General features: G+C 37.0%; 1 protein-coding gene across 1 annotated transcript in view; it reads left to right on the top strand.

The window, feature by feature from the left end:
- Positions 1 to 7596: 7596 nt before the first annotated feature.
- agap3 (ArfGAP with GTPase domain, ankyrin repeat and PH domain 3) overlaps positions 7597 to 22459 on the top strand; it is a gene marked incomplete in the record, with an annotated part of 350962 nt that continues 336099 nt past the window's right edge. The window contains 1 exon segment of the mRNA NM_001440741.1: positions 7597 to 8380. Coding sequence (NP_001427670.1) covers positions 8005 to 8380 — 376 coding nt within the window.

Genomic DNA, 22459 nt, shown 5'->3' with positions numbered 1-22459 from the left:
AGGCCGCTCTTGCTAATAGCAGAACTGCAACTATTGAGGAGTTAGCAATGTCTCGTCTGATTGGTCAATTTTAGATAACCAACCAATGCATATATAAATGTAATCTATCACATATGTCTGCGATACTGATATTGCATGTACTATTATAACGATGATGATAATATCTCAATATATGGACCCTTTTTTAAGACTGTTGTAATGTAATGTAATGTAATGTAATGTGTATTTATATAGCGCATTTATTGTGTATGGCCATACACCCAAAGCGCTTCACAATCATTGAGGGGGGGAGGGGGTCTCTCCACACCACCACCAGTGTGCAGCATCCACTTGGATGATGCCACGGCAGCCACAGGACAACGGCGCCAGTGCGCTCACCACACACCAGCTAATGGTGGAGTGGAGAGACAGTGATAGAGCCAATTCGGTTGAAGGGGATGATTGGGAGGCCATGATCGTAAGGGCCGATAGAGGGACTTTGGCAAGGACACCGGGGTTACACCCCTGCTCTTTCATGAGAAGTGCCATGGGATTTTTAATGACCACAGAGAGTCAGGACCTCGGTTTAACGTCTCATCCGAAAGACGGCACCCACTGACAGTATAGTGTCCCCATTACTTTTACTGGGGCATTAGGACTCACGCTGACCATAGGTTGAGCGCCCCCTGCTGGCCTCACTAACACCACTTCCAACAGCAACCTAGTTTTCCCAAGTGGTCCCCCGTCCAGGTGCTGACCAGGCTCAGTCCTGCTTAGCTTCAGTGAGTAACCAGTCTTGGGCTGCTCGTTGTGATGCATTTACCGGTCACCAGCATCTAAAATTCCGGAATTTTTTTAATTAGATTTTTTATTAAATGTATGAACATTTATATGCACTGAAAACACTCCCCCTTTCAGACCCATCTCCCGCCACCCTCCCGTTTTGTTATTTCTCCCTGAAAACTCCCATAATTTAACGTCGTCCGGTCCTTAGCTTTTCGGTACAGTTTGTAACACCCCCGAGTTGGCAAATTTGGTATATTATCCGATCTCATCGGCTGCCCGAAACACGATCCATAGTACAGTTATTAACACTATTACAGTTAATGTTAATAGTTCTCAACTGTGTTATTCTGACAAACACACACGGTCGCTACACCAACCACCCACACCCTGGTCTCCCAGAATTTCAGAGACAACTGTTGGCAGGTATGCTGAAAACCCTAATAAGTTGACTGAACTATATGACTGACTGTGCACCATCACACAACTCCAATCTGTTCATCAAGTTTGCGGATGACACAACTGTGGTGGGTCTCATCAACAAAAACGATGAGGAAAACTACAGAAGTGAGGTGAGCCGTCTGGCCGAGTGGTGCAGAGACAACAATCTCTTTTTGAATGTGGAGAAGACGAAAGAGATTGTTGTTGACTTCAGGAAAGAGCACACTCTCCATGCTCCCCTGACCATCAACGGTGCGACTGTGGAGCGTGTGAGCAGCACCAAGTTCCTGGGTGTACACATCACTGAGGATCTCTCCTGGACCAAAAACTCCACTGCACTGGCCAAAAAATCACAGCAGCGTCTCTACTTCCTCCGCAAACTCAAAAGAGCAAGAGCACCAGCCCCAATCATGTACACCTTCTACAGAGGCACTATTGAGAGCATCCTGACCAGCTGCATCACTGTGTGGTTTGGAACCTGCAATGCATCCTGCAGGAAAACACTTCAACGCATAGTGAGAACAGCTGAGAAGATCATTGGTGTCTCTCTCCCCTCCCTTCAGGACATTTACAGCACACGTCTTACCCGTAAAGCCCTCTGCATAACAGCAGATGCCACCCACCCAATGCACAGCTTCTTCAGTCTGCTGCCATCAGGGAGGAGACTGCGCAGTCTCCAGGCCAGGACCAACAGACTGAAAGACAGCTTCATCCATCAGGCTGTCAGGAAGCTGAACTCTCTCCCAGCTCTGCTCCCCGCTCCCTCCCCACGCACCTCCTCCCCTCGCACCTCTGGACTCTGACACACACACACACACACACACACTCATCTGCACTGGTCACTTTATGCAGACACATATACTACCTCCCAATATGTCACTGTCACTTTATCACAATGATCATGTTTACAAGTTCTTTTGCACTATACTGTTTTTTATCTGCACAACTCTGGTTTACTTTGCACTCATTGCTATATGCCCTTAATGTCACTGTATTGTTTACAATTTTTTTATTACATATGTATATTTCTTAGACTACATTTATGTGCAATGTGTATATACTGTAAATTTTCTAAATTTTCTTTTTTTCTTAAACCCTACTATTTTTTATATATATATTTTATATTAATGTTAAGCACCTTGGGTCTGAGAGTAACGCAATTTCGATTCTCTGTATGTCTTGTACATGTGGCTGAATTGACAATAAAGCTGACTTTGACTTTGACTTTGACTTGAATTGAGTAAACTAGTTAACTTAATTGAATTGGGTAACAGAGTCTCTCAAAACTAGCATATTTAGGTTTATTTAACTTGCTGGTTTTGTAGATTATACTTAAATTGTTCAGTTCACCAAACTTCATGTATTATATCATCTTAGCATCAAATTACAATAAAATAATTATCGCTTGTGAGAGGCATTTGAAATGCAGTGTCTATGGACAGGACAGTAAATTTGCTGTTGTTCTCTCTTCTGGCTGCCATTATCAGTCTTACGCAATAGTTTTTCTTTTTCTGAAAGTCTTGATAACACCATAAATAAGTTTAAGTTATTATTTCAGGATTGTATAAACATTATTTGTTGTACTATCCGATTTACTGCACCCAACTATGACCACTGAGAAACCCGCAAATGTCAAAATGGTCGATTGTGCAGCCCTACACAACCAAACAAAATTCTTGTCGTCGACCCCAGTTGTAAGAGCAACAAAAAATAACTTGACTTGTAGGTGATCATTTAGAAAAGTGACAGAAAGTAGATTTTCATCACATCCTAATCATCACAAATACTGCAAAAGATCTATTGGAACATGCATGGACTCAAGATTCTCACAGAAATCAGTCAAGTTTGGTGAAGGAAAAATTATGGTTTGGGGTTACATTCAGTATGGGGGTGTGCGAGAGATCTGTAGAGTGGATGGCAACATCAACAGCCTGAGGTTGCAGACATTTGTGCTGCCCATTACATTACAACCCACAGGAGAGGGCAAATTCTTCAGCAGGATAGCGCTCCTTCTCATACTTCAGCCTCCACAACAAAGTTCCTGAAAGCAAAGAAGGTCAAGGTGCTCCAGAATTGGCCAGCCCAGTCACCAAACATGAACATTATTGAGCATATCTGGAGTAAGATGAAGGAGGAGGCATTGAAGATGAACTCTGGAAGTCCTGCAAGAACGCTTTCTTTGCCATTCCAGATGACTTTATTAATAAGTGATTTGACCGATTGCAGAGATGTGTGGATGCAGTCCTCCAAGCTCATGGGATTCACACACAATATTAATCCCTTTTCCACAGCAGCATGACTTCATATTTTATACTGTACATTATTTCATTTTATTAAGTAATATTTTATTAAGTGACTAGACTTTTGTTTAAGCAAAGTCAGACCTTACTGTCCTAATTAAACAATTAAAAATCAAGGCATGATCATATTTTATTCTGGTATAATAAGCATAATCAGAGGCCTTTGCCTTTCATATAAGCCACTTCTGATTCCATATGACATTTGTTGTTATTAAAACTTGGATAGGCGACAAGATGTTTGTCAGGTAGTGTAATTTGAGAATCATTTGAAAATTATCATAATAATTGTCTCTGGAGTGACACAAAAACTATTAATAAAAAATGCTGGCTGTACCTTATTTCCCCTGTGGCCCTTTAACGACAGTCAAAAGAGAATTGAGGATTTTTGATGCATTGCTTCATTTCCGCATCAACATTATAAAGCTTATGAGGCTCGAAGGTGTCAAAAATGTGCTTAAATTCTTCTCTGGGAACTTGATTTGAGCTCAAATAAGGCCGAAAAATGCTGAGTGTTTTATTGCTTGAATCTCAGAAGTGTTGCATAACGTCAGTGCAATATCAGCACTTCTTAGGGAACGTTAAACGCTGAAAGCCATAAGCAGTTTTTATCTAAGGGAAAGTGGATCTTAGATTCCACTGCACTAAATCTCCATTATCTTAATTAATGAAGTTCAGTGAATTTCATTCTTACTAGCTTCAAGAGGGAAATAATCGGATGCCGCAGGATTTCTCTCAAGATCAAAGTATAAGGGTACGTGATAAAGTGGCATATGAATAAAAGCCCAAAGCAAATCTCATGTAGTTCAGACTTTTGTATCAAAACACACTTTTGAAAACCTACTTTCATACGAACAAAGATGTGTTTGTGAATGTTGGAGATTATAAATTAAAAACATTTTAGTATTCATGGGTCAAAAATTCATCTCATGAACCATCCCATTTTGGTGTCGGCATCAATTTAGTGTTTTTTTTTTATACTTACACTACCTGACAAAAGTCTTGAAGTCGATCTCAGTTGTAAGAGCAACAAGTAATAATTTGACTTCTAGTTGATCATGTGGAAAAGTGGCAGAAGGTAGATTTTTTAATCAATCATCTGTTGAACTGCATCCCAATCATCACAAATACTGCAGAAGACCTACTGGAACGAGCATGGACTCAAGATTCTCAGAGAAATCAGTCAAGTTTGGTGAAGAAAAAATCATGGTTTGGGGTTACATTCAGTATGGTAGAGATCATCAAATTCTTCTGCAGGATAGCGCTCCTTCTCATACTTCAGCCTCCACATCAAAGTTCCTGAAAGCAAAGAAGGTGAAGGTGCTCCAGGATTGGCCAGCCCAGTCAGCAGACATGAACATTATTAAGCATGATGAAGGAGGAGGCATTGAAGATGAATTCAAAGAATCTTGATGAACTCTGGGAGTCCTGCAAGAACGCTTGCTTTGCAATTCCAGATGACTTTATTAATTTAAAGTTACTTGAGTCATTGCAGAGATGTATGGATGCAGTCCTTCAAGCTCATGGGAGTCACACACAATATTCATTCTTGTTCCACTGCACCAAGACTTTATATTCTATACTGGACATTATTTCTGTTTAAGTGATGACTTTTGTCTAAGCAAAGTCAGACCTTACTGTCCTAATTAAATCATTAAAAATCAAGGCATGATCATATTTTATTTTGGTAAAATAAGCATAATCTAGAGGCATTTGCCTTTCATATAAACCACTTCTGATGCCATATGATTAACTAAAAGTCAAGTTATTATTTGTTGTAATTAAAACTTGGATAGGCAACAAGACTTTTGTGATCAACTACAAGTCAGGGTGTTATTTTATTAAGGTCTCATAACATTTCTAGCTAATTTCAATTAACTAAATATTTAAATACTATGATCTTGAGAGAAAGCCATTTGATAATTTGTAATTAAATAAACAAAGAACTACTACTCTGACTAAATAATGAAATTATTTACAGTTTTATTTACCATCCTATAAATCAGAGATGCCTAAAGTTGGCCATTTGTCACCTTTGATTTAGCCCAACATCGCGTCTGAGAATCATAGAGAGGGTTGGGGCAATGCTTTCAACAGAGATCATCATCTCAAATTTGACATAATGTTTTTGTTTCTTTGTTTTATTGCTGAGCTACAAAAAATATAAAAAGCAAATTGAAATGAAATGCTTCATAAATGTTTTGAATTTTAAAAACATAAATACTGTCACTCGACAAATAGAGGACTATGCAGAAGACATTGGCAAGCAAATTAAGACAAAACTAATGTAATTCCATTCTGTTATAAATGAGATTTTTTTTGTACTTACTGTAAAAGGTTCATTATAACATGTAAAAAGAAAATTCTGTATTAGTTAATGTAAAGTCATGCTTTTTAGTTACTTTTAAATATTATTAAATAAATTAGGAAATTACCCATGGCAATTATATTTACCTTCAGCCCACTAGCCTTAATAAAGTTTGTTTTTTGGCCCTTCATAAGAAAAAGGTTGTGAAACCCTTCTATAAATAATGATCTATTAACTACTATGATGAGTTAGAAAATACTAGTTTCTTTTTAAATTAAGTATTAGCTTTGAGGGAATTATTTATTGTCGTCGGTTTACAAAGATATCATATTTTTATAAGCAGACAAATGTCAAAGAAAAAGACTTTGGTGTCAGAGGAAAAAACTGTCACCATGTCAAGATTTACGCACAAACCCTGCATGTGGAACTGGGATGCAGAGATTGTGTCGATTCTAATCGCATCACAAAATGACTCTAACAAGTGACTCAATAGGACCCTTCAACAAAACAGTTTGAGAGTAGATCTCCTAAAAAGTCGGGATGAAATAATCAATACTGACAGTATTAGGAGGTTAAACTGCAACATCTCAGTTATTTAACCATCCAATAGCTATTTAATGCTATGAAATTCAATTGAAATATGAAATTAATTTTTAAAAACGTTCAAAATAAATATAAAAACCATGTGTTTGGGGGCTTATAGCTACCATGCTGCTTTAACTAAGTTAAATAAACATGATAACTCAATTTTACCACCAGTAGCCTGTAAGAGTGCATCTTGTTAGTAGGCTATATATGCAAGAAGATGCCCTGATGTTGCATTCAAAGTGAACAGGGCATCATTTCTTTTTGCGGCAAACCCCAACAATAGATCTGTCCAGCCTGACGTGTCTAATGTGTACTTTAGCAACTGTAAATTATGGTCTTTTGATATTGCTAAAGCTGTAACCTGTAAACAAAAACGGTAGATCTCTTTGTTGAGTGTGCCCTGTGCCGGTGAAGGACTGAACAATTATAAGTATTAAACCGTCAAGCAAAATATCTGGTTACATAATACCGAAGCATCAATCGCTTTATTATACCAACACCACCCAAACATCCAATCGAATCTCACTCCCCCATTTCTAGCACCGTTACGTGACGTGTGACGTCGCAGTGCATGGTAGAGGTCGAATCGTTCTATCGAACCGAATCTCTTGAATGATTCTCTACTGCGAGTCGTGTTTGGAAATCACAGGGCTGATTGTTTAGGTGAGATAGGATCAGAAATGTGTCTTGTGTCTTACATGATACATTTAATAAGCAAACCTAATGATAACTTATGTATTGCAAGGAATTAATCAAAACAACGTTGTAATTGACAAGGATATAGCCTATCTGAGGTAACGTCAGGATTTTATTCCTTCGCTTGTTTTCATATTTGAAGAAAATTATGACGTCTGTGCTAATTTTAATAAACTGCAACGTCAATTAGAGATTCGTTATTTTCCTGTCAGATTCTTTTTTTACATTGTAAATGTGCAGTTACGTATGAGTGAGCACTTTACATCAGTTCTGAGCTCGAAATTTCACAGAATTATCGCTGATATCAACGTAAATTAATGTATAAAAACATAAGCACCCTTTTGAGAAAAAACTCAAACAAAACGGCTATTCGACTCTTTGAACAGGTTCAATAAGTGAACCGATTCGCTAAATGAATCAAACTTTCCACATCGTTTGGATGGAGGTGGGGGCCGGGGAGGGACTTCTTGGACCAAAAGAGGATTCAAACGTGTTTATGACTTCAGAGTAGAACCGTCGCATTCAGTCAGTCAATGGACTCGGGCGCATTGCGATAACCGGCCTCATTGTGTTCGCTTCAGGCTGGGAAGCAAAACAGAGAGAGATTCGGTCCAGAAGATCGCCCAAAAAACAAAGGTGTGTCCATCTGAAAGACATTCATTGTGTGCAAAAAAAGGACAGGACACGCGCAAAAGAGCGAGATCGTCGCTGGGAACAATGATGCTGACTGAAGTTTTGCTATTATGAGCAAGGCGCACGGATTGTTGGAAACCCATTGATGCGTCACATATAGTAGTTATCATTCTTCATCAAACTACAGTGTGTGCTGTGCGGATTCGTCGCGCGCTCTCCAAAACCACTCCAAACGCGGCAGTTCTATTATTCCCGTGAGCGGTTCCTCAATCCACAACGATGAATTACCAGTCGAGCGTCCCGGTTTCGGTGTCAGTGTCCGGGATCTCTCAGCAGTCCCAGCCCGCCATGCCCACCCCGGGCACGGTACCCGCACCGGTGCCCGTTCCTCAGCAAATCCCGCCTCAGTTCGGATCCGGATCGTCCGGGAGCTCCGGGGCGGGTCAGTTTGGCTCGGGAACCGTATCGGGCCCTGCAGCGCAGTCCGGCCCGCCGGGCTCTCAGTTCGTTTTGTCCAACTCAGCAGCCATCAGAGCCGAGATCCATCGGTTCGAGTCCGTCCACCCGAACATTTATGCAATATACGACCTGATCGAGCGCATCGATGACCTGGCCCTCCAGAACCAGATTCGCGAGCATGTGATCTCTATTGAAGGTAAGCGCAAGGCCAGATTAATTGATGCCACAATGAAACATTGTATTGTCTGTCAGTGTAAAGCAGATGGTGCATGAACACAAGGCGACGTAAATGAGTGTACAGCCCGCGTGTTGTCATAATCATACCAATTAGGGGCTACTGATAGCCTTGTTAATAATAACTTCTCCAAAAAAAAAATCATAATAAATTAATATGTATTGCATGACATCAATTAAACAATAATAAACCAAATATTTGTTTTCGATGATGATGCACACAAAAAAGTACAGCTGATGATTACACTTTCCTCTGCATGGATTGTTTGGCATGCTTATATAAGCTCACGCTTGCAAAATGCATCAGTGTGTTGTGGATGCAAATCAAATTGTGTATCAGAGATCTGTAGCTCTTTGCATTAATATCGACATGCCAGTCAGATGGGATTTTCACAGCAGATCTTAATGCAGGTTTGATTGTTTCATTATCATAAGCCCTTCTGGAAAATGCTTTCCAAGCTTCCTCCCATCCACTGTTTGTTCATCAGCCGTTGGGTTAAATGAGTTTTTCCCATTGATTTTGTCAAAGACATTGACTCTGGATCTAGAGACAAACTGTTTTACAGTGCATCACAAAAGCTGATGGCGTATGCAACACATCTATGAATAGAAATCAATGTTATCTTCATTATAATGAACAACCACTTGATAGCCAACAAGCAATAAATGCAATGCATTTTAATAGTTTAATGACGAATTAGCAGATAAGACACTATAGTATTTGGGATAATGATCTTTTAAACATTTGATTTGCTGTTAAATAGTTTAATTACATTATTTGCAGTAGTTTGAAATCTTACATAACCCCAAGCTTCCAGAACAACTCCAGTTTGAGCATATGAATGCGCAGCAAGGAATTGTAGTAGTTTGTATTAACATCGACACGTCAGTCAGATGCGATACTTGCGCAGCAGATGTGATGGTTTCATAATGAGAGGTATTCATCAAATCAGTTGCTCCTCTCCGATAAAGCGGGCTTTTAGGTTTATAAACCTCATCATGTCAGATACATTGACTCTGACTTTGGACTACAGACCCGACCTCTTGACTCTCGTTTTATCGGTCAGGGCGAGAGTTCAGATTGGATGAGCTTTAGTCACAGGTTATTTAAATGCAAATCGGGCTCCTCGCTGCTGTACGCACTTCAAGATGTTACAAAACCCTCTCTCTCTCTGACTGACTTCTGTTATCATGGTGTTTCTGTAGGTATCTTCATGCTAAAGATCTGTTTCTGAAGCAGCTGTAAAGCAGTGTTTCTCAGTTAAACGCAGCATGATTTCCTGCAGAAACGCCGTAGATGTGAAGAAGAGCATTTATGTTAAGAGGTCATTTGATTTGTTGTGTTATAAATAGTGGTTTGATATGAGGAGGGCCGATTGTGAGCGGTAGAACTGGTGAGTCAGTGAACCGGTGAGATTTTCAGCAACTCCGATTGCATTTTACCGTTGAGGAATGGAGATGGAGAAATTTCTAGATGAGCGGACAGCCTTTCGAGGGGGCGACTCGGTCGACAGGATTGGTAGAGTTTGCCTTTTCGGTGTGTGGGTGCGAGCGAGAGCCTGGGTTATGTGCAAGCTGGTGATATATTGATGTGAAATAGTTGCAAAGAGCAAATCGATGAGGAATTTTCTCAAATAATATCCATGTATTTTTATTTCTTGTAGAAAAGCTAGGGCTGGGGATTAGCTTTTATTGCAGCGTTGATTGCAATATTGTATACAACTGTATTGTATCCTAGAAACTTTATAATCCAAAAAGGTTCCTAATTGGCATCTGGTTCATTGAAAGACATTTCCATTGAACAAAAGGCTCTTTATAGTGATTTTGTTTTTATTTTTATTAAAATGTACTTTAAACACATACAAAATGGCTCAATGAAATGCTCTTTTATCAACTGTGGCATCACTGTGACCATTTATTATGAATGTGTGAACTGACTTTAAACTTACTTGATCTGATGAACAATATTGCTGTCATTCTCTGGAATGGAAATCCTTAATACTATATTACACTTGTTTCACAATAAAATGATAGATCACCCCAGAATGAACATTTCTTCACCATTTATGCACACTTTAGTGATTTAGATCAGTGGTTCTCAAACTTTGTTTTTTTTTTTTTTTTTTACCAAGTATCACCTCAGAAAAAATAGTCTCTCCAAGTACCATCATAATGACTGGTATTTAAATACATAGAAGGCCTAATTAAGCGGCTACAGGTCTGCACAGTTCACAAACATGGCAGAATAATTATTATTATTATGTATATTTATTATTGTCAGCCACTTTAAACATAATAAATAGTTTGAACAATACCACAATTACAGGTAAAAAAAAAAGATAAATAAAACGTCAATGTTAAAATTAAAATGTGATTTTAAAAGTTAATTAAAAATGGCACTGTTTTTAAAAACATACTTGTAAAGTATTATCATAAAGTAGCCTATTCATCAAAACCTGCAAATGTTTCTTGGACCTTATAAATATTTTACACTGTATGTCACAAAATTCATATATAATTCTGTTTGATAAATTTTTAAATATATATTGTCTGTATATATGACTTATTTGTTTATCTTTGAAATCTAAACGTTAATTTGTATTTTAGATATATGAATTGGTTTTACATATTTAAATTAGAAATTAGATCTGCTTACTGCTCGTTAGAGTAGGCTACGTGTTTCAGAGAAGCAAGTGATTCAACATTGGGATATAAAAATACGAGATACGACCCCAACAACCGTTACAAGTATGGGAAGGAAAATATCTTCAAATGATAGAATACCTAACAGACATCAGAGAAATGTAAATAAAAAAATGTTTAGCTTATTAAAATCAATTTACTGATCACATCGTTGTTATCGAACGTGTCAAAGGGTTAATGTTCATTTTTTTACTTGAATTATTCAGCGATTCCTCCGCGTACCACTTGAAGGAAGCCTGCGTACCACAATTTGAGATCCACTGATTTAGATAATATTCTGAAGAATGCTGGAAACCAGCTGCCATTGATCTCCAGAGTCAGAATAAAAATATTATGGAAGTCAATGGCTGCTGCTCTCCAACATTATTCACAATGTATATATTTTGTGTGTTCAACAGAAGAAAGGAACTCAAGCAGATTTGTAAGTTGGAGAAAGTAAAGGGAGAGTAAACGATGAGGGAATTTTCATTTTTGCTTAAACTATGTTTTTGATGAAACTTCACATTATTAATGTTTGAATTCTGTCTATGTAAAGCTGCTTTGACACAATCTGTATTAAAGTGCTATAAAAATAAAGGCGAGTTGAAATGTATTGAAGGTAAGAGGGTTATAAAGCATTAAAAAGTGTTATATTCTTGCTTTATGCCCAGTTTAAATGTGTTCTTAGCAAAAAAAAACTTTTCAGATTAATTTCTGAATGTTTGAAAAATGAATTAAAGAATTATTTGATGATATACTTTATTAAAAAGGCTCTATATAAGTATCACAGTGCAGTCCCAAAATACTAAATTGTCATTTTAAATCTTTATACTTCACCATATCCGTCAAACTACTAAGTTTTACCAGTTGTTTTTGAAAAGAAGTGAAAATAATAATTATGCTTTTTAATTGCAATAACAACACTATTTATGGTAAAGCATTTCCCCCAAAAAACGAAAATTTAAATGTTTTTTTTTTTTAATAATATTTTTCAGGGTTTTCACTTTTAATGAATAGGTAAGTATAGAGTATTGACAGGAAAGCATGGGGAGCAGAGAAAGGGGAAGGAGCGGCATAGGACTGAGAGGCGGGAATTGAACTTGGGTCGCCGTGAGCACCAGAATTCATGTGTCGACGCACTAACCACTACATCACTGGCGCATGTTTAGCTATGTTTTTAAACCATTTATGTAATCGTATAATAAACAGGTTTTCGTTTTTCAAATTCAGACTAAAAAAAAAAACAGTCAAGTTGCAAACAGTTAGAAAATTTCAGCAGATATTCTCACTATGATTGACTGTTGCCATTTCCCTCTCTCGTCTGGTCTCCCATCATTAGTATTTTTGTATTTCAGTACTGGGTAGGGTTGCACCGATACCATTTTTTTGGAACCAATCTGTTCTCGATACCAAATGTGAGTATCGACTGGTACAGATCCGATCCCAATACTGTGCGCAGCCCTCCGGTATCTGCAGACATTTCCAAAACAGCAGCTCAAATAGAAGAAAAAAGCGCGTTGAGGATCTGTCCAGTCTATTATTGGGGCTTTTCTCATCAAACATTTCGGTTTCATTGATTTTAATGGTTTGAGATTTTTATCAAAATTCTGTGCAGAAATAGCAAAAAATGTCCGCAGATTATGTCTGGCCCTAGTAATAACCCTCTCTACTCCAGTATTGCGAATGCGATCTGCTAATAGACACAGCGCAACATGATTTAGAAACAGCAATGAACTCCAGGTTGCAGGTCAAAATGAACCCATTTAATGCAAAACTAAATCCATTTCTCCACTAATTATTTAAACTAACAGGAACAAATAATCTTGGAGGAAGTTTTTTGTGTTGTCATAAATGTGACGCGCAGTTTGAATTGTCAATAAATGGAGAATGATTAACAGGCGCTACGAAGGGAAGTGCTGAACTGAACATGAATTCAAGCACTTGGATATTCATCTGTAATTAAACTGTAGAATGGCTTCAGAACATTTTGGATATAGTAGGTCTAGATCAGTGGTTCTCAAACTTTTTTCCTCAAGTACCACCTCAGAAAAAAATATCTCTCCAAGTACCACCAAAATAAGCAGTATTGAAATACAATAGTAGGCCCAGTAAAACAGCTACACCTCTGCACACTTAAAAAAAAAAACGTGGCAGATTACCTCAGAAATATAGGCTATATGTCATATATGACATATTTTATAGATCATTTTTGATAATTTTTTTGATGTGTTTAGCATGGACATGACATATTTCATTCCTCCGAGTACCACTAGAAGGAGGCCTACGTACCACTAGTGGTACACGTACCACAGTTTGAGAACCACTGGTCTAGATAACAACGTTCTAGTGCCTTATAATAGGCTACCTTCATGGCTTAGTTGGCAGATAAACACAGAATATAGCGCACACGCAAGATCGGATTTGGATCTGTACCAGCTGCCCAATACCAAATCCTGGAAAAATATGCAGTATCGAACCGATATCCGATCCAAGTATTGGTATTGGTGCATCCCTCTTTCTGGGTTCACCTTTGGGCCACTCCAGCCAATAGCAGAACAGCAACTATTGGGGAGGTGGGGATAAAGATAGTACGGTCTCATCTGATTGGTCACATTTACAAAAACAACCAATGCATAAAAGAAATGTCATTTATCAAACGTGTCTGCGATACGTACATTGGAAATGCTAGTACGATAATTTTGAAATATGTTGTGATGTATAATTACGTTGTGTTGCTTCGCTTTTTTTTTTTACGGAAAATAAATCTATTATGCCGAATGATTGTGAGTTACTAGTTTGGATGACATTTCGCCAAAAAGGAAAGTACAGATATTGCATTGCTTTTAATATCAGCCTTGATCATTATAGCTTTAAAGGGCACCTAGGTTACCCCTTTTTTCAGATTTAATATAAGTCTTTTGCGTCTCTAGAATGTGTATATAAAGTTTCAGATCAAAATACCCATCAGATTTTTCATTATACCTTTTACAAGATGCTGTTTTATACTGATTTCCAGCAGGGGGTGGTTTTGTCGTACTGCGCCTTTAAGACGAGTTTTTCCCTCCTACTGTTTCTACATGCCTCCTCCCTCAGCTGCGTCAGACAACAGACAGACTTAAAGGAGAAAGGTCTTGCGTAGCGGTAGTGAGATACTACAGTAAGAACTAACCTTTACTAATCAGTATTGTGCATTGATGAGTCACACACAATATTGTTACAAAGTTGACGCGCACACACACACACACATACACACACACACACACACACAGATACACACGCACACCACAGATGACACACACACACACACAGGCAGGCAGGCAGACAGACAGAGCGCGCTTAGCTTAGTTAAGGCTAACCTCAAGTACTGTGTGGATATCTGTTATGCTAATGTACAAAATAAACCTGATTTAACTTCCACAAACCGGGATTGAAGCGTCTTCTTTTATAATTGTTCTGACACGCCTGTGCTGATGAAGTAAAGCTGAAGTAAAACGCTGTAATTAATTACACACAAACTCTGTTTTAAAACACTTTAAACATGTGAAACTTACTCTTAATCACATTTGATGATGATTGCTGATCCTAGCGAACAGAACAGACCTTTTATGCCCGGTTGCTTTACGTATGTCTGCCTGGTCTTGTTGACATATACACGCGACTACCGGAACATGTTAATGCGCGCAGCTGTCAATCAATTTGGTGGGCGGGGGATCGCACACCTACGTAATGGTGCGGTCGATTTGAAAACAGCTCCAATTGGCCGACACTTTTTTTGTATGTAAATTTAAAAAAAAGGACTGGGTGTGTTCATATCACCCCAGTATGACGGTCTATACACTATACCAACACACAGATCTGTCTAAACAGCTTGAAAAGTAGATTTTTTACCATAGGTGCCCTTTAATTATATTACAGAGGAAATGACATGCAGATTGAGGTGATGAATAATAACAATCATAATAGATTGTTGCATGTGCAACTTTCTATATACAAAATCGTTAGTTTCATTGGAAGGCTCATCTTTGATACCTCCATGCATAATGCTTATCGCAGGATATTAGTGTAGATCTACATCTTATACAGTTGAGGGTGTAAATAATCAGCGCTAATAGTATTATCCAGCTAATCCTCTTTATGTTGGTTAGGGTTAAGGAGATGCCCTGGCTCTGAATCGGGTATTTTGAACTGAATATTATTGATTTGTTAACCAAGCTCCTCCATGTTCCAGAAAAATCTCCCACTTAATTTCACTTTATTTTATTTGTTGTTCCCCTGTTGTCCTCAGACAAACACTATAGTTTCCCTTTTATATCGCAAATGACAGTATGGACCAATGTCAACCACACCATGATCAATCCTGACTCATCCGGCTTGTAAAGAAGAGCTCAGAACACCTGAGTCAAGGCTTTGCTGTTGCCATGGAAAGTCATAATTGTGATGGATCACTTGCTGAATGTCTAGCCTACATATGACAGTGGTGGTGTATGCTAGCATCGATCTCCAGCTCAGTGACCAATTGTTGTGGTGTGATTGTTGAAATATTTCCCCCCATGATGATAACTGATTGGTTTGAGTTTAAAGGCAGATGGAACATATTTAGCATTAATTGAGAGACATTAGCTGTGCCCTGAAATACCGCATGTTTTATTGATCTTTCTGATCATTATGGCGATCAACAGCTGATGACGGAAGACATATTGAGTTGGGCTTTTTGGCATTTGTTCATCTAGTTTAGTGCACAATTTCTGTTCTATTGGAAACTGGAGGTGGACTGAAGTGTGATGCTACTATTATTACTATATCTGCAGTATGCATGCTAGTATAATATTTTTACATTGCACTGCACGATGTTGGAAAAAACTGAGATTGCGCTGTTTTGTTTTGCTATTTATATACACTTAGCAAATTATAAATTTGAGATCAGGCATGATCAAACGGTCTATACTAGATGTCGAATTGGACATTCTAGGTTGACTCATTTGTATTTACTGAATAATGAAGCACCACATAAATGTAATCACTGCCAGACTGCTCTTACCATGATATTTTGTTGTAATGTGGAAGTTTGAATACTATTAGACAACATTTTTATAAGGAGAGTAGGAAGGACCACTAGTAGTAGGACCACTAGGAAGAATCATAACCAGTTAAACAATAACTTTTGCATAGATTATGGTAGAGACATTTTTCCTTTTTCCTATGATTTCAGACATGTGCAGGAACCACCAAAATAATTTACAGCACGCTAGACCACACAGAACCTAAAAGGTACACTTTCAAATTTGAGTTAAAAAAATGCCTCTTTTTATTATTATTATTTTTTAGGTGTTTATTATAACACAGACAATATATACAGTTATTTTAAACACTTTCAATAGTGTTTGATGGAATGTCAAAGGGTTTCTTTAAAATGATACCAAATTCTTGCATTTACACCTCTGCTTGTAGATTTGGGAAGCTGTTAAATTTGGGTAGGCAAAATCCAGGCGGAAATCCCAAAATAACAGCAGAGTTTAACTGGTTAAATTATTTATCAAAAATTGAACTGTAAAATCATATTTAACTTTAAATATATGAATATATTTTTGTGTGAATTTTATTTATTTCTATTTTATATATTTGTCTAAGTAACTTTTTATTGTAATACGAATTTATCATGTAATATTTTTATGCATATTCATTTTGCCATAAATAGCCATAAGTTGCTGATGTGGCAATAGATAATAAATAAATAAATAGAAGTCAGAATTATTAAACAGATTTTCTTTAAATTAAAAATAGCATCTTAGGAGATATTCTCTGCTGGAGATCCTGTTGTCCTCCATAACCCTTACTTATACTGTAGGAACGGTATAATAGAAAATTCTGTCGATTTTAAAACTTTGACTTTTCCAAATCGCTGTATACTTTGAAAACAGTTCATATCCCATGCCTAGTCAATGTATTGCCGTTTCTTTCTCTCAATCGTCGGGAAATGTCCTTAAGCCGGTATTCGAAATCAGTTAAGAATTTTTGGAAGAAGTAGTTAAGAATATTTTGAGATCGGATCGTGAAGTCCCTAAAGTTGGCCTGTCACAATAATCAATATATCGACTTATCGCGCAACACATGAACATGTCCTCAATCTTTTTTGATGATGCAATATTTATTGCTCATACATAAAAACCAACTCTAGCAACATTTTAGCTAATTGTGCAACATCTTAATCTCTATCAGAGGTGTCAGTGTCAGTATGGTTAAAAAGAATACTAGTATTTACTATAAATTACTATAGTATATTTTCATGTGGGTGCCAGACAACTAGATCTGGTAGCAGATATCGCAGCCTCTATTACTTTTTATCTCGCACTTTTTTTTGTTAACATTTATTATTTATTTATTTAGGATATGCATCAGTGGTGGATTTAGGCATGGGCATTATAGGCGATGGTCCAGGACGGCATCTTTCTGAGGGCAGCATGGGGAGACGGTGCAAAAAAAAAAAAAGCAAAAAAATGTCCCCTAGTAAAAGCATTGAGATACGATTTACTTCATGCAAATGTATTAATTTGGAGTGGTTATCCCAGAAAAAAAGATGTTTAGGGGTGTTATTTTTAATAGTAATTGTATAATAATGTTAATAATAATTGTATTTATTTTTAATATTTATAATGCCATTTAAACTAGAACCGCCACTGATAAGCGTTTTCACATTCTGATACCAATGCCTCATTATTACATTGTTAAAATGACTATAATTAAATTAAATATTCTTAGAAATCTCTTTGGAAGAGTGTACTTGCACTGTGATGATATTATATTGTCATTCCGGCATTATATAATGAGTGGCATAAAATGGTCTAAAAATGACAATAAAATCGTTTATCACAATATATTTTGGTACAACATATTGTACATCAAAAGATATCGTGACAGGCCTACCCTAAAGATTCTTACCCCTAGTATGTTGTTATATAAGATGACTTGTATTTACTGATGGAATTCAGAAGAATAAAAGGGTCCAATTAAAGCTTGTTTTCTTTCTTTTCAGTACTGTACATGTTGAACATTATTTACAGAACTGCTTAAAATAGCATGTAATACATAGCAAGTAATCTCATCAGAAATATTCAGTACAAGAACTGTTTGATTACATATTAAAATGCTTTATTTAAAGATCTAAAGTGTTAGAGCTTTGCCACTTTTCTTCCAACCACTTATTTGTCAGCAAGATGTTATTCAGCATTTAAAATGCATTTAAATCTGGTATGATCACTTATTCTTTCACATCTTTGAAAAGGAATAGGTCAGATTTAGTAGGTTGTTAAATTTTTACACGAAGGCATCTATTATGCTGAATGATGATGGGATTTTTAACACGTTTGTTTTTACCAAATTTTTCACAAAAGTTATTTGAAACCTGAAAGTAGACACTTTGCTTGCATGTAATATTCTTTCTATGCATATGAAATCTCTTTTTGTAAATTTTAATATGATGTGGACGAATCTTTAATAGATATGCATTCAAGGACTCCAAATATCAAAGTAGAAGTCTAGTCTGTCTTATATTTGTTCTCTTTGTTTTTTTTTTTTTTTTTTTTTTTTTTTTTTTTAAGATTATATAAGCAGCCTGATGAGTAGGTGTCATTTTAGGCCCTGTTTACACTAGTGCGTTTTAGTTTTAAAATGGCGTTTTAGAATGAAAACGATCCGCTTCCACACTAGCGTTTCACCCAGCGTTTCTGAACAGCTCTTCGTCCACACCAAAACGCTGAAAACGCACATCACGTGACCACACACACACTCTCTGGCATGCGCTGCAGCCCATCTACCCAGATGAGAGTGTTCATCAAGGATCTCCCTCTGGATCTAATCTCACTATATTTGTTAAACGTGACATTTAATTCATCTTGTTGTCTTTATCTAATGACATATTCCCTGACTTTGGTCTTTTGAATCTATTACTTGTTCTCGGGTAACTTGTTTGGCAGAGCGCAAAGAAAAATTAATAATTAATGGAACCACGTACATTCTGTATATTGAGTAATTGCTTGCCTTTCTTTCATATAATGTAAAAGTTTGTACGTTATAAATTTATAATGGCCATTATTGATTATTAAAACTAATAATGAGCAAGAGAGAGGGTATGTTTCGTAATTTTCAAAGGAGGCAATAATGTTATAGGCTCCGTTTTGTTATGAATACGCATACAGTGAAGATGATGCTCTTATATGCAGCACAACGCCTCAACATTTCTGCTGTCTGTTAAGTTGTTAATATTAAAATGAAAATAGCAGTTCCTTCATGTTTTTATTTTATTGTTAAGAAAGTGAAACAATCTAGCCAGCATGATGTGAATAAGGTTATAAAGTACACTGTTCCCTTTGAAAATGTACCCAATATGTTCTCGGGAGTCTGTTTTCTATATCAATCTTGTGAAGTCTGAACTCACAAGGAGAGGATGCAGGACTTTAACTGTGTAGGCTACTTAATATTGAGGAAAAGCCCCAATCAGAGAGGCGAATGTCGGCAGCCCCGCCTCCGTTTTCAGATGTCTCCGTTTTCCCCCATCCATACTGAGATGGAGCAGCAGCGTTTTAGAATGAAAACGGCCTCTCCAGCGTTTCCAAAACATCCGTTTTAGGCGCTCGAAAACTTCGGCGTAGTGTAGACGGATGACGTAATCGTAGCCAAACTTAAAAACGCATTAGTGTAAACAGGGCCTTAGACTTTACACACTCCTTAGGGTGCTTTCACACCTGTTGATCGATTGCTATGTTTTGAAACAAGGATTAAAATTATTACAATGTTTATTTTTGTATATGGTGGTGTTCACTTTCACACAGCAAAGTTTCTAAACGGACCAAATCATGACCAAGGCATGTGCACGTAAACTTCTCACATAGTCAGAGTTTTAGGGTTTTATTTTTATGAGTTTCGAGGATTTCGCTCAGTTCTTATATGCTATTTTAATTTATGATGATAAACAATAAGTGAAAAGGTGCACTTTAATTTTGACATCCTCAGACATCATCACCAAATATAAATCAGAGAGGTAAGACTTTCTCATACATTTGCTTTCTCACTACTATCGATCTGCTCCAGAGTTCGTTTCAATGGAGCTGTGACCACCTCACTCAATCGATCTTTGACCGCTTGATTTGGTGCGGATCTGAGCACGATTTCACATATGCCAAAGGAACTGTGCTAACTGGGCAAACGAGACAAATGTTTAGGTGTGAAAGCATTGTTAGAAATAAGCATTCTCTGTAATTGAACTATACAGAAAAACAAAAGTTTGAATAATTATCCACAGAACAGAATCAGGGAATTAATGAAATGTAGAGGGTAAATGAAGTGATCTATTGATTAATAGGGGGTACACTGGATTCAGAGTTCTGAATGTACCCCGGTTTAGAGGTCACAGAATAAGCAACAAATTTCCAGTGCTTGATTTTTCAGTTTATATTAAACAGGCAGAAGTGTTCTGTCACAATCAGCTACAGAACTAAAGAGCTTCTCGTGATGTAAAAGTACAAAATAAACACAATGAAAAATACATAATATAATTAAGAAACTGTGTATTACACTTTCAAAGATTCAGCGCAGCCCTTTCCTAAAAGAGCAGAAAAACACTAAATGTGTATTAAACGAAAGATTAAGTTTGACCTGTCAAAATAATCAATATATCATGTTGTTGTGCAAGACTTGAAGATGACCTCAATAATTTTTTGCTGTTGCAATATATATTTTAGTGTTGGGCTATGTACAAAATTTTCAGATCGCCAAGAAAACAGCATGAGCGTTTATAGCAAATAAACTAATGTAAATATTATCCCACTTGCTTTTTGAGCACTGACAGGCGAGGTCTTACACCTCTATGATAAGTTATTGGGCTCTATTTTGACGGTCCATGCGCAAAGCGCAAAGCGCAGGGCGCAAACGCTTTCAGGGAGTGTCAGGACGCATTTTTGCTAATTTAAGGACGGGGAATCTGCCTTGCGCCGCGGCGCATGTTCTGAAAGGGTTGAGTTTATTTTCTTAATGAGTTATAGGTGTGTTTTGAGAATAAACCAATTAGAATCTTATCTCCCATTACCTTTAAGACCCAGCTGCGTTGCGCCAAGCGCATTTGCTATTTACAGGATGCAAAGTAAGTCTAAGTGGAAAAAATGAGCATTTCACAAGCAAACAGTTTTTTGACAGAAAACTGTTAAACAGAGCATCTACTGCGTGAGAATGAGAGATACACTGAAAAAAATGATTCAAAGATGATTCCTTGGATTTACTCAATTTTTTTACGTTAAGTGGTTGTAAACAATTTAATTGTGTTGTATTTAAACAAACAAATTAAGTTGAATATTATTCAATTTAATTTGATTGTTTAAATTTAACACAAATAAATTGTTTGCAACAGTTCTGCATGCAACACTTTTTTCAGTGGATCACTTTCACTTTCGCTCTTGGATAGGGAAACCTTTACGCACAGACATCAATTAGTCTATAAATAAATACTTTTGTTTGTTAAGCGCAAATATTCGTTTCAAAACTATTTCTAAATTCAGTTCTAATTTCCAGCAAACGAATAAATGAATAATAATAGCAAAATGTGCTCAAAAACCTGAGTTATATCCTAAAACACATGCTGTGCCCCATATGGTCTAAAACATGACAGGTGGGCAAATCTAAGCTTGTTTTTAATAAAACAAATATAAATATGGATATAAAAAATAATACTGCTAATAATAATAACATTATACAAAAGCAAATTGTTATGAATGAACTGAAAAAGCCTTCCGAGATGAAGAAGACAAAAAAGCAGTGATTTTTCATATTTATATAGGCTAGAAAATAATATGTTTTGTAATATTTTAATCCTTTATATTTATATTCTATATCTATTCTTATTATGTACTAGATGTATCCTTAATATTTACATTTTTTCATATGTAAAGATATTTGCCTATTGCTCTCATGTGTGTATTAAGCAGTGTGTAAGCGAGGCGCAACTCTGCGCTGGAGTTTAGACCGGGTTAGTTTTGGTCTAATGAAAAATCTATTATAGTTTCACAAATTAGCAACGCGCCCACAGTGCGCCTCAGAACGCATTCCTTTTTAGACCAGAACGCCTATGGATCCAAAAATTAGCGCTAATGCATTTACTATTTAAAGAGCGTAGTGCAACGCCTCAAAACGACTCTTGCGCCAAGCTGAAACTACCAAAAGACTACTGCGTCACGCCTTGCGCCACTCTGCGCCGGGTGTATGATAGGGCCCAGTGTCTTCAATAACCGGTTATGATCTATTTCTGAACAGTTATCGATAATTTTGACACCCCTAGTAACGAGTAACGATGCAGGACATAAAAAATCTAGCGGAG

The sequence above is a fragment of the Danio rerio genome, chromosome 24 (genome assembly GCF_052040795.2).
Source record: "Danio rerio strain M-AB ecotype USA chromosome 24, GRCz13ab, whole genome shotgun sequence".
In the NCBI taxonomy this organism is placed as follows: Eukaryota; Metazoa; Chordata; class Actinopteri; order Cypriniformes; family Danionidae; genus Danio; species Danio rerio.
This window is presented reverse-complemented; position numbering and strand designations above follow the sequence as displayed.